Source organism: Ictalurus punctatus, chromosome 15 (assembly GCF_001660625.3).
Source record: "Ictalurus punctatus breed USDA103 chromosome 15, Coco_2.0, whole genome shotgun sequence".
NCBI classification, from domain to species: Eukaryota; Metazoa; Chordata; class Actinopteri; order Siluriformes; family Ictaluridae; genus Ictalurus; species Ictalurus punctatus.
The window spans coordinates 21,401,765-21,415,037 of record NC_030430.2 but is presented as its reverse complement, the minus strand read 5'-3'; the positions used below and the strand labels follow the sequence as shown (position 1 = coordinate 21,415,037).

Genomic DNA, 13,273 nt, shown 5'->3' with positions numbered 1-13,273 from the left:
TTTTAAATACAAAAGCAGTTAAGATTACAATCAAACACAGTGAAGATGGTGAAGGTGGGGGAAAGAGCCTATAAATCACAGTTGCAAAGTTTATCAATTCATGTGTTTGTTCAGTTATAAAATCATAAAATGCCACTTTTATAACCACAGGCTATTTTGCACAAAATAGTCACAAAAAAGACCAACAGGACACATTCATCCATCTTCTACTGCTTACTCCTTTTCAGGGTCACGGGGAACCTGGAGCCTATCCCAGGGAGCATCAGGCACAAGGCGGGGTACACCCTGGACAGGGTGCCAATCCATCACAGGGCACATTCACACACACACACACACACACACACACACACACACACACACACACACACACACCCATTCATACACTACGGACACTTTAGACATGCCAATCAGCCTACCATACATGTCTTTGGACTGGGGGAGGAAACCGGAGTACCCGGAGGAAACCCCCGCAGCACGGGGAGAACATACAAACTCCACACACACATGGCCCTGGCGGGACTCAAACCCCAAACCCTGGAGGTGTGAGGCGAATGTGCTAACCACACATAACACACACAGTTTTTACCAAAACTAAAATGTTCTGGCAATAGATGGATCTTTCGATAAAATATTAATGTAAAACATAAACCCAAATCAATACTGGTGTTGGACATTACAAGGAAAAGACTCTGTGCTGTTATTGTTCCCAAGAGAAGGCTCTGCGAATATTAATTGTACGGGTTCCAGTAAATGAAATACATCTATACAGTTTTCTACATGTTTAAACTTTAAATATCACAGAATATGCGTTTGTAATTGTGTTTTTGTTCATTTTCATAACGGGTGCCAATAATTTTGGAATTGACTGCATCTAACTTGTTTCTCATTCACTGATCACAAGCCTGATGGACTTGACGTAATGCACAAAGCTGATTTGGTGTTATTAAATGTGTCATTGAATGCGCAGGTCGAGCCCAAGCTGAGCTCGTGGAGCTGAGAGCTAATATTCGAGGCTTTTCCATTTTTCACAGCAGCTTGACTTCAGGCCCTAGAGCTCTGCTGAGATTAATATAGTGCCGACATGCTCTTGCTTCTGATGGAGTGTGTTTGAAGAATTCATGCCAATTGACCGCTGCTGAACAAATAAAATGCGCAGCACCATCACGTGAAAGGAAAAAAAAAAAAAAAAAACACACCACATACTTCTGTTGAGAAAAGTCTAGCAAGTTAAGAGTTGACTTTAGATGTGAGTTATGACAGGAACATTTCTTAGCAGTCACGTGTGTTTCAGCAAGATGTACTGATTGGAGTCTTTTAATGACTAGATGTGCCAGAAATAAATTCCAGTAAGCAGTGAGAGGTGAATATCTAAGACTTCCAAAATAACGCAACTTTTACAGGGAGGTCATTTAGAAAAACGGGTTTTACAGGAAGAAGTGATAGCAATAAAGCTTGAGTTCTTTTTTAACCCATGATACACTGCAGATTAACCTCTTAAGATAAATAAACAAAGGGTTTAGAGTTCACACATCTAGAAAATTCATGATCTGGTGTATCCAATGACTTCCAATATATGACTTATCATTTATACAATCTTATAGGTGAATGTCCATCCATCCATCCATCCATCTTCTATACCGCTTATCCTTTTCAGGGTCACGGGGAATCTGGAGACTATCCCAGGGAGCATCGGGCACAAGGCGGGGTACACCCTGGACAGGGTGCCAGTCCATCACAGGGCACAATCACATACACACTCACACACCCATTCATACACTACGGACACTTTGGACACGCCAATCAGCCTATCATGCATGTCTTTGGACTGGGGGAGGAAACCGGAGTACCCGGAGGAAACCCCCGCAGCACGGGGAGAACATGCAAACTCCGATAGATGAATGTATGTATTTTTATTATTTTTTTTAATAAAAAATGTTTGTGATTAACTGGCCATAGGACAGTTTTACTAGTGTACTTCACATCAATTTAACACCAGGAGATTTTATATATTTATTTTATATCTGTTTATACTCTCCACAACTACTACTTCCTTGATGGAGTTCCCTTAAAGCTTGGAAAAGGTTTCAGACGGTTTACCGATGCCATCTGGTGGTTAGATGAGAAACCGGAAGTGAAAATTGTCAGTTGAAAAAAATTGTTCAAATCTAAATGACTGAAGCCTATGACTAAATGCAAATTCGGTATAAAAGGTTTATATTAAGTTGCATTGAATTGCATTCATTGAAGCATAGCAAATCCTCATTATCATACACATTACCTCATTATCATACACATTATTAATATTAGGAGTGTAAACCTCAGGCTTCGAATGCGATTTCAATTCTTTAGGAAATGATTTGATATTGGACGATACCACTGATTCTGCTATGATATTATATGATGATGCTATTTAATTTTGTAGCCTCAGACCTGTGCGTCCAACTTTGTTCGGACTCTGTGGTAGGCCTACCGAATTCTGAATTTTGAATGCTGATGTGGAGGAGGACTATTTTAACTATCAGAGTCATGGGCAAATCAAATTGCTCACCAATTTATACATCACTTTAAAATATATATTTTTTTCATTTACACACACCTCTCAGGAGAATAGATCACATGATTTTTATTCTCATTTCTCATTCAAATACTAGTAGGATACTTTCTATCAAAAACACGGACAACTGAAATAATATTTTAAAAGTAATGCAAATCAATGTATAAACTAATAATTGTTCTTAATTTCCAGTTGTAGACCAAATATGAGGTTGCACACATGCAAAACCCCTTCATCATCCAACACACGGGGGGCATCTTTCAGTAGATACCCAGTAGATAGACCAGAACTTTTGTATGCACAAGTCATGTAACTGACTTTTAAAAAATAATAATAATAATAATAATAATTCCAAAAGTAGTTAAGATTACAAGCAAACACAGTGAAGATGGTGAAGCTGGAGGAAAGAGCCTATAAATCACAGTTGCAAAGTTTACCAAACAATATTTTGTAGAGAAGGACTATTTTAAGTGTCAGAGTCATGGGCGAATAAAATTGCTAATCTATTAACACATCACTTTAAAAATATTTGTAAAAATTCACACACCGGTTTTATGTCCTTTTTAAAAAAAAAAAAAAAATTAAGTAAAAAAAAATACATTCATGATTAAATATGTATTAACTGTAATTATATGACAGCGCTACTGAATTCTCAATTCCGATTGGTCAGAAAGTGTCGATTTCCTATTTCTAAATATAGAAACGTTATATAAATGCACTCGTTATACACGATACCTTATTGTTTCTATAGTAACAACTTGTGGTATAAGAAGAACAAAGCGGTATGTGTTAATGGAAAATAAATCAACTTCAGATTTGTATCAGTAACGCTGCTACACATCACTCTGTTGATTATTATCGCAGCACAAATCCAAGCGTTTTATTCCTTACATGCATTTACACCAAGATTATAGTTTATACAAGTGTTGCCCCAAAAAAAGTCAAGACAATTCAGTCATTTGTTATGCATTTTATTATTTCAAATCATGTTACAGATTTCACAAAATGAACTTGAATTTATTGATACCAGTTAATGGGGGGGAGAAAAAAAAAAAAAGGAAACATCTCTGCTTATAGCAACACAACAGGTACATGAGGATGGCCTAAATCCATGGGTCCTAAAAGTTACACTTCTAAAAACTGATCACAATGATTTAACTCGTTGGGGTGACCGGACCTCTCATTGGATATTGTTGGGAACCTAAAACCACATTTCACATCAGCACAAAAGAGCATGAGTTGTGAGTCTACAGAGTTCACATTCTTTCTGAAATCATGACCTAAAGCCAAGTTAGACACTAAATACATTTTGAGCACACCATTGATATCGATACGGCACACAGTTCAGAAAGTTCTATACAAAATATGTTCATTCTATCCAAGGCGCTTGCAACGTTACAATTTGTGAAGTAAGAGAAGCAAGAGAAGTAAAACACGGCACCTTACTCAGCCCAAACCGTTTCAGGAGAAGGATTAAGGATAAGGCTTAAATTTCTCACAAAAAAAAAAAAAAAAAAAAAACCTTATGTATCAATTCATAGTTAATCATAATGATGCAGATTTACTTGTAACTTTTGAACCTCACGTTAATTTGTATTAGCTTATTTTACTATGAGCATTTCAATGTTTGTTAACTCTCTACTGTACTATAGCCATCAATCTGCCATCTCTCAGTTTAATCAAAATCCTTAACAAAGCACGTTCACGGTCCAACAGCCACAGGACTCAAACGCTGCGTCTTCAGTTTGATCGCTATTCCAGAAAACGGAAAAATGAAAAGCTCAGGACCGAGCCGAAGTGGAATGTAACACAAAATAAGTGTAATGTTTGTATTGATCTCACTATGACTGTCGTATCCCAGGTCACGTAACGCGTACGATGAGACATTTCTGGCACTTGGTTGTAAACTGTAAGAAACTGACAGTGTGGATGATGTATAGATAGAAACAAAAAGCAAATAAATAAAAAAAAATAATAATAATTAAAAAAAAAAAAAAAAAAAAAAAAATCACTAAGTGTTTAGGAGATTGGAGTGAAAACTGTGCAAAATGCACATAAATTCCCTTTTCTTGACCGAGAGAGAGAGAGAGAGAGAGAGGCGGTACACACAACCACACACTCATACCCACACACAGCAGCTGCGCTAACGGCATCGCCCTGATTTCACAAAGCAGCGGTAAGACAAGATGGTACGTGAGAATCCAGTTACACTTCACTTAGGACCTAGGAAGAAGAAGAAGAAGGAAAAAAAAACCCCAGATAAATTACAGCTTAATAACCGGATAACCACAACAGCACTGTGTGCAGAAAAACAATGCTCATGTCAACAGCTACTCTAACCCCTTCATGCACAAATGGTTAGAGATTATTATTACACGCATATCTAGATTCTTTTCACTTCAAACTGCATCATATACCAATACTGATTCTGTCTAAATATCTTACATTAGAAAGTCAATGGACTGTCAGAAAGTAAAAAAAAAGGTTAGAACCTGAAAAAAAAAAAAAAAAATAATAATAATCTTCCAATGTTCAACATTTTTATCATTCAGGTCTAAAATGTCATGTTGAAGACCGCAATTATAGAAAATATCATTTCTGAACATGCAAAAGACAGTACACAGTTTAGACTTGTAACCCATATGTTTAAAACAAAAAGACTAGTTTTTAAAACTATAAAGGCATTCAGTGGATTTTGGCACAATTTATCATCATCATCATCATCATCATCACTATTTTGTTATTTATATATTTATTTATTTTATGTAGAAAACTAGTAAATATTGACACTGGTTAGAGTCTAGAGAGTTACAGAAGTTTACATTAATTTAAAGCAATGCTCTCAAGTGACTTGGAGGTGATTTACATCTTATATTTCCCTTAAATAAATAAATAAATAAATAAATAAATAAATGAGAAATGTGGACACTCCATGAAAGGGTTAAGAAATACGGTGTACTGAGATGTAATAAATTATTAGCTTAATTTTGAGCACTAAAGCTGATTTTTTTCCCCCATTAATCTGTCCGTACAGGATTTCACAGAGTTTTGTTGTGATTGCTGCGGCCAAAAATGCTGGATTTTTGCAGCCGTCCTGTATATTTGCGCCTGTCCTGTATCCTGCTGTTGCTTTACATGAGGGGAGCTTCAGTTTAAAATCCTTAGCATTATATTCAAAGTTCATATACTTTTATCGTGTTTATCCATGTATCTTATACCATTTCTTTTTATTCTTTCCAGTTTAGAATTCGCATTTTATTCATAAGAGTGTAAATAAATGCCTTCATAATGCCTATGAAGTATATACTGGGATGAACACGTATGAAATGATGGTATTCAGTGCATCATGGTATAACGGTACGAAATATTCCACTGCCATGAAAGTCGGCTTTTTATCAAAATTTGAGATGCAACTTGCGGCGTTTTTTTATTTTGCGGAGAACTATTCGAATTGGCGAAATCGCATGAAACTTTTGCAAAGTCTTTCACGGTGGTGATGTTTGTTGGGAAATGAGACGATTTCGCTGTACCCGTGCTCGACGCACACGAATCGAAGACGGCTCTAACTGAACCTTGCCTCTTGGCCCAAATCTACGGAAATTCTGACGTTTCCAAAAACTGCAGAGCTCCTCCAAATATTGTTTCCTTGATTTTGCGTTGATTTGCCCTGGAGGGGCTAATTAATATAGCAAACTACAGTACAGTGCAAAAGTGTGTATACCCTTAATATAATAAGACAGGACATTTAGTGTGCTAGTTTTCAAAAGAGTACTAGCGACAAAAACAGCCAAAGTGTGCAGGTTAATAATATTAAACATTAACAGTTAGGGGAAAAAAAAATCTAATAAAATATTGCACATCACTTTCTGAATGGGGTGTAATTATTTTTTTTTTTAAATTACTTGTATACCTACCCTTTGCCTATATAAAATGTCTCCAACTGTTCTTCTAAAAGCTGAATTGGTTTTTAGTAAAACTCCCTTTTCGTCATCTGTTGATTTTCTTATGCTTTGGATTGTTGTTTTGTTTGAAATGTGCATACTCATTATATTTTAGAAATAAAATGTAAGTTGTATGTACGTTGTGTACGTTCCTTCCCGTCTCCATCCAAAAGCTTTACAGACAGCTATATATTGCTTTGTTTTTTTTTTTTAAACTCTGGTACAGACATAATAATCCCATACAGTTCAGTAAACCCAGTCCCTCCAGGATTTATATCGCAGATATGAATGCAAAATCATGCAAACTGCAATCAATATCTGAAGCAGCTTGCAATTTTTCAAAATTACTGCAGATTTTCCACAGATTTTACACCCAAAACGTCATCACAACGCACGTTCAGCCAAAGCGTTCTTCGATTCACGTGCGTCGAACAGGAGTACAGCTAAAAGGTCTCATTTACCAACAAACATCACTGTTTAAGACCATTTCGTGCGATTGCGATTCCTCAAATTCAAGTAGTTTTCCACAAAACTTTATTTAAAAATAAATACACAAACAATTAAAAAGCACAACGATCCTGTACGGACTGATAAATAAGGTAATTGGTCATGTTTACCTTTCTGGCAAATTCAGGTAGAATAAAAGCAGCTCGGTGGATTTCAGGGTTGTAATATTTGAGGTCCATGCTCTCGATCTCGTCCCTCGTCAACTCCCGTACTGGCTCACGGAAATTCGTGTCCTGCAGAAATGCAAAGCACGTGCGCATGAGAAAGCTCTACAGGTTTTCAGACACACGCACGCACAAAATCTGGAGAGAAAGGGGGTGTTCACCGAGTTTTTACTGCAGAGCATGAAGCCGATCTGGCCGCTCGGGTACGTAGGGATGGTGCAGTAAGCGTAGTCCACTACAGGGAACAGAGACTTGCAGAAGATGCGCATTTCTTTGATCAGCTCCAAGTGAAGCCACTGACACTCTCCTGCAAAAACCAAAACAAGCAGAACTTCCGATCAATCGTTCTTCTAACAAACTTCAACCTTTATAACGGGGTATCCGACTAAAATTTACAACGGGACGGTTAAATGAAATTCCTTGCTTAGAAAAGTCTGGAAAGGAACCCATCATGACTGATACCTTTTAATGTTTTAATTAATGATCCGATTATGGCTGTAAATAAGACAATCCAAAGTGGTTATGTTTTATTTTATAGTGGTACTTTACCACATTTGACTAAAGCCTTGTACTCTGAACAGATGAGATGCCATATTTTGAATTTGATGTTGTAGTGATAGTGTTTGAACTACAGCTGGGGTTTTTTTTCCTCCAGCTGTTACAGTGGTTTTGTGGTGAGCACGTTTGCCTCACACCTCCGGGGTTGGGGGTTCGAATCCCAAGGACACAGATATTTCATGTTCTCCGCATGCTTCAGCGTTTCCTCCCCAAGTCCAAGGACATGTGTTGTAGGCTGATTCACATCTCCAAACTGTCCATAGTGTGTGAATGTGTGCGTGATTGTGCCCTACAATGGGTTGGCACCTGGTCCAGGGTGTCCCCCGCCTTGTGCCCTGGGATAGGCGCGAGGCTCCTGTGTAGGATAAGCACTACAGAAAATGGATGGATGGATGGATCTGCTACAGTATTTCTTTTCGAGTACTCGGTTTGGTCCACCGATACACTTTACTGGGGCCGCTTCCGGATGGCGGTTTGCCAGCTCACAACCCCTCTTCAAAAGTGTCCGAGAATGTGTATGAACCTTGACAGCAAAGAATTCCACCCTCACGCAGCGCCGTTTTCATGAGCTGGTAGTAGGATTCTTTGAACAGGCTTTCTGCTGGGCCTGGAAACAAAAACACACTGCAGTCAAGACTAAACCCTTAAACAGAGCGTTTACACTTTGCAATGGACCGAATGCTAATTATAAAAGCAGGGCAAGAAATTGTGTTTTTCTGTGCTTACCAACAGGGTCTGAGGAGTCCGTGATGATGACGTCGAAAGCATCCTGATTCTTCTTCATGAACTCGAAACCGTCTCCTACATTCAGAGTCAGCTTGGGGCTAAAAAATCCCTTCGCCATTCCAGGGAGGTACTTCTTCGAAACGTTAATGACATCCTGTTTTAAAATACACCGCAAAAACTAAACAAGAGAACTGAAAGTGGAAATAGAACAGCCTACGGATCTATTCTGGCAGACAGCTCAAGCAGCAGGAAACCTGATACATACCTCATCAATCTCACACTGAACTACAGACTCGACCATCGGATGCTTCACCACTTCCCTCAGCACCCCGCCGTCTCCTCCGCCGATGATCAGAACCTGCACACAGAGACAAAAGATTATACATTATACTAAGCACAAACGTTCACGTCCCCTAAGGCATTTCACAAGATGTTCTGGAGAAGCACAACATGTTCCCTGTTTGCTATTACACTTCAGAGTGGTATGCGAGGGTTACAAACCTCCAATCCACTGCACAACTCCTTCCACACACAGTCACAAATTCATTCACACCTAAAGGATAATATGAGGCTGCCAAACTACTTATCACCATGCTTTTATAGGACTGAATCCTGGAGCTGTGAGATGCCACAATTGAATGAAAATAAATAAATAAATAAATAAATAAATAAATAAATAAATAAATAAGGTTTGACTTTCAAATAGGTGTGGTGCTCTTCACCCTCACAGGGATAACTACTGACAAAGCGAGATTGTTCTAACGGTGGCGAGCAAGACAAATGAAGCCAGAGGTGCCAATAATTATAAACACTCTTAACAGGTGAACAAATACAGTGAAAAGAAAGCCATTTGTGATTCAGCCTAATTTTAAAATGGTGGATTTGGCATGGATTGTGAGGAGGAATTGTAACATTGATCCAAGTATCAGTGACGAGGTAATATTACTAAGGATAAATAAATAAAATGAGTATAAAATATTAAAGTATGTGAAGAAACAAAATTTGTCCTACTTCTGACAACCACCACACTACTTCTCAAGACTGTGCTGTGCTGTGCTGTGCTATATATCCGGTACATGGGGGGGAACATTCTAGCTAGAAACATCAGAATGGCTATCCTTTAACCAACAATTTGATTCTTTAACAATTGCACTCTTTCTAACCCCGCCCATTAGTGCGGTCATGGATCATTATGGAGCGTTACATTTTTCCATAAAAATGATGTATTTATCTTCAGTATCCATTGTATCCAGGTCATGGTGGATCAGGAGCCTATCCCAGCAGATTTTTGAGAGATGGGAGGAAACCCCCACGGACACTGTGAGAACACACGAAACAGTAGTGCAGACAGTAACTCGATCTCAGGTTCAAGCCGGGGGCCCTGACCATAATGATTACGTTATAACCAGGATGAAATTACACAGTCATTACCTTCTTAGGGCAAGGGTGGCAGCACAGCGGGAGGTTGGCGATCATTTCTTGGTAAGAAAATTCATCTCGTTCCGTGCACTGGATCACGCCATCCAACACCAGGACGTTGCCATAGGTCTTACTGCAGACAACCGGAGAAATACAGTAAAGTAGAGTAGAGTAAGCGAGCATGGTTGATGGTGCCTGTAATACACACACTGGAGACATTTGTACTTACAAGATTACACTTGGTTTTTAATATCTGCAGAAATACACAGAGACATGGTTCTTGTTTATAGAAATTCGGAGTAATAACGTGGGTTATGGGGAAGTGGTAACTCTGAGGTTAGGACGCTGGACTTCTGATCGGAAGGTCGTGAGTTCAAATCCCAGCACAGCCAAGCTGCCACTGCTGGGCCCTTGAGCACGGCCCTTAACCCTCAACTGCTCGATTGTATGAAAAAAATTGTGTGTTAAATGTAAGTCGCTCTGGATAAGGGCGCCTACAAAGGTGTTTTGTTTTAGAAACTGTTAAGTCCTGTTGGTTCGGGTTATACAGCAGACTAGAACAAAGAATAAAAAATACAACTCATTCCGTTTGAAACAGGCATTTTCGACAGACTTCAAACTTTTATTTATCAGGCTGGTTGAAATAACCCAAAAAAAAAATGCTAGAAGAAGGATTATGGATTTTTCTAGTGATAAAAAACCATTTACAAATGACAAATAAATCTTTCAATCAATCACTATTACACGTTAATAGTAAAACCTGTACACCTGCACCTCATTCGTGCAATTATCCATTCATGTGACAGCAGCACAACACATTAAACAGTCCCTCCAAGATTTCGCTATCGCAGAAATGAATGTAAAAGCAAGCAAACTCTGCAATATGTAATAACTATAATAAATTACCGCAGATTTTCCACCGATTTGAGACGACACACGTCATGTGACGTCATCACAAGCGTCAAACATTTGCACAGCTAAAAGGTCTCATTTACTAACAAACATCACTGTGAAGTGCCGCGCCAAACAATTTCGTGCAATTGCAGTTTCGCCAATTCAAGTAGTTTTCTGCAAAAAAAGAAAAGAACAAATATCTCAAGCATTTTTGGCTGCAACAATCACAAAAAAAGACTCTGTGAAATCCAGTACAGACTGATTAAAGTAATGCACAATGGTCTTTAGCGTTCACACAGAATGGAGCAAAAAACATCCAGCGAGTGATAATTCTGTGGGCGGCAACACTTTGTTGATGAGAGAGGTCAGAGGAGAATAGCTGACCTAATCACTCTTTACAGCCGTGGTGAGCAGAACAGCATCTCACAGTCAGTACATTCACATGGACTACAATAATCCGATATTAACCCGATTAAGATGATACTCTGATTAAGACACTAGCATGTAAACAGTGATTACTGATGATCTTAATCTGATTAAAGTCATACACGAAGTAAACACAAATGGAATTAAGTCGTGTGGAGTACTCCTGTTTTAGTCTCATTATCGACGTGTATTACAGACATGTACACACCTTCATCAAGTTATTAACGTCGTGTGAGAGTATTCACCGCAATTTGCGACAGGACACGTACACACACGGCAGTGCTCAACCGTTCGATGGCAAACAAGAGAGCACGGCTGCGTCCCAAACCGCGTACTTGCCTACTATATAGTAGGAGAAATACATGTACGTATGTACGTAAGTATGCGGTTTGGGACGCAGCCCACGGCTTCAAGCAGTCATCTATTTGCATGTATATCATGACAAATAATTAACTGCACTTGAAGTTTCGTAAAATTAAAAACAAAAACACCCAAAACTGTATACGATACCATAACGAAGACGGACTGTATGTCGATACGTGAAATTCTGGAGGGAACGTCGGACGGCGTGGCGTGGGAACGTAATGACGTGTGCCGTTAATCCATCTATGATCTATAACATGTAAAACGGCAACATGAAAGGAGTATTCTAAACGCGACTCTTGTAAACACCTTAATCAGAATATTGTTCTTATTCAGAATAAGGTTGATAATTACATTACTGCTCTCCATGTAAATATAGCCACTGTTTCAAACCTTGCTGCGAAATGTCTAGAACACCACAAGACCACTTCGGCTTCCACTCCCGATGGCCAAGAACATGAATGTGAGGCTACAACGGGCACAGGATCTCCAAAACAGGACAGTTTCCAAAAATTGGAAAAATCACCTAGTCTTTTTCCAATCTTCAAGCCTTTTCCATGAATGAGTAGGTGTAAAGGTGTTCCTAATAACGTGGTTGTTCAGTGTATAATCCAATACATACAAACCTTCAGTTCTCGGCTAACAGGAGTGGAATCTGACGTGGTCTTCCAGCCTTTCTGCTTCAGGTTGTGACGTGCCTTCTGAGATGCTTTTCTGCTCACCACGGTTGCAACGAGTGGTTATTTGAGTTACTATAGCCTTCCTGGGTGAGATTTTTTTTTCGTTGTTGTTTTGTTACAGTGCTGGATATCCACCGTCATGAAAGTTAGTACGCCTATAAATAACAACATCAACTGGAATCTAACCTGCCAGTATTCATATAAATGGGATCCATGGGAGGAAAGGTGAGAAAAATGAAAACATTCTGGCTTAAATAAATAGCCAAATAGTATAGCATTGTACATTTATTGTAAAAGGTTGTTGTTGTTTTTTTAAGAACCCTTGAGATGCAGACTTTGTATGTAACTCACATGAGGATGTTAGAACTGATCAGTAATGAGAACTCAGTGCATAGAGAACATGTGGTCTCCAAGGTTACCAGTTTACTGACCACCTGGAACAATTCCTGGTGGCTATACAGACAATTTGTGAATAGCAGACTTCAGTCTTCTCAACAGGACTGTCAAATGACAAATAGTAAACTCTTTAGCAACTAAAAAAAAGGTTTATTATATTCAAATCAGTACAAAGCTACGCAACACAGAGCAGTTAAACAGTTAGCCGGCTGTATGCTAAATGCGCGCGCACACTCGCGCGCGCACGCATGAATGCACGCACGCGGGTGAAGCTGCAGTTATTTCAGGAAACCTAAAATGAAAAGATAAAGTTAGTAGTCACTAAGAGCACATTAACTTTCCCCGAGAGAAGCTACTACACTTATCGCGTCCGCTAACTGATCGTGATCTGAGCCTCACCTTTTAAACACCAACACATCCTGAAATTTGGACTTTTTCTGATACAGAACCTCTTCTACCTGAAGACTCATCGCTTGACCAGGCCATAACGTGCACGTCTCAGTGAACCAGCCGTCTTTAATATTATCCATTACGAATAAATAACCGCTTAAAACAAACCAGTTCGGCGTGCGTCTAGCGTGCCTCTTCTTTGAAACTACTAGCAATCGGTGTGTGTAGTCCGTGAGCACATCTGACACGTTGGGC

General features: G+C 39.0%; 1 protein-coding gene across 2 annotated transcripts; it reads right to left on the bottom strand.

The window, feature by feature from the left end:
• Positions 1-3,509: 3,509 nt before the first annotated feature.
• Positions 3,510-13,273, bottom strand: srm (spermidine synthase). Of its 2 annotated transcripts, XM_053686426.1 has the most exons (9): positions 13,028-13,082; positions 10,776-10,937; positions 9,882-10,002; positions 8,716-8,808; positions 8,451-8,604; positions 8,248-8,331; positions 7,328-7,473; positions 7,113-7,235; positions 3,510-4,777 (listed from the first exon to the last, which is right to left on the bottom strand). In XM_053686426.1, exons 2-9 carry the CDS (start codon positions 10,820-10,822, stop codon positions 4,760-4,762), a joined length of 786 nt encoding a protein of 261 aa, XP_053542401.1. In that variant the 5' UTR covers positions 10,823-10,937; positions 13,028-13,082; the 3' UTR covers positions 3,510-4,759. The 2 variants fall into 2 exon arrangements, with proteins under 2 accessions (XP_053542401.1, XP_017343625.1); XM_017488136.2 differs by lacking the exon at positions 10,776-10,937 and having other exon boundaries at positions 13,028-13,273.

Coding starts and splice junctions, on each gene's coding strand:
- srm (XM_017488136.2), bottom strand. CDS start 13,158: ATGGATAATATTAAAGACGGCTGGTTCACTGAGACGTGCACGTTATGG. Junction 8,605..8,715: donor TTCAGTGTGAGATTGATGAG/GTATGTATCAGG, acceptor ATTTTAAAACAG/GATGTCATTAACGTTTCGAA. Junction 7,236..7,327: donor TGCTCTGCAGTAAAAACTCG/GTGAACACCCCC, acceptor GCATTTCTGCAG/GACACGAATTTCCGTGAGCC.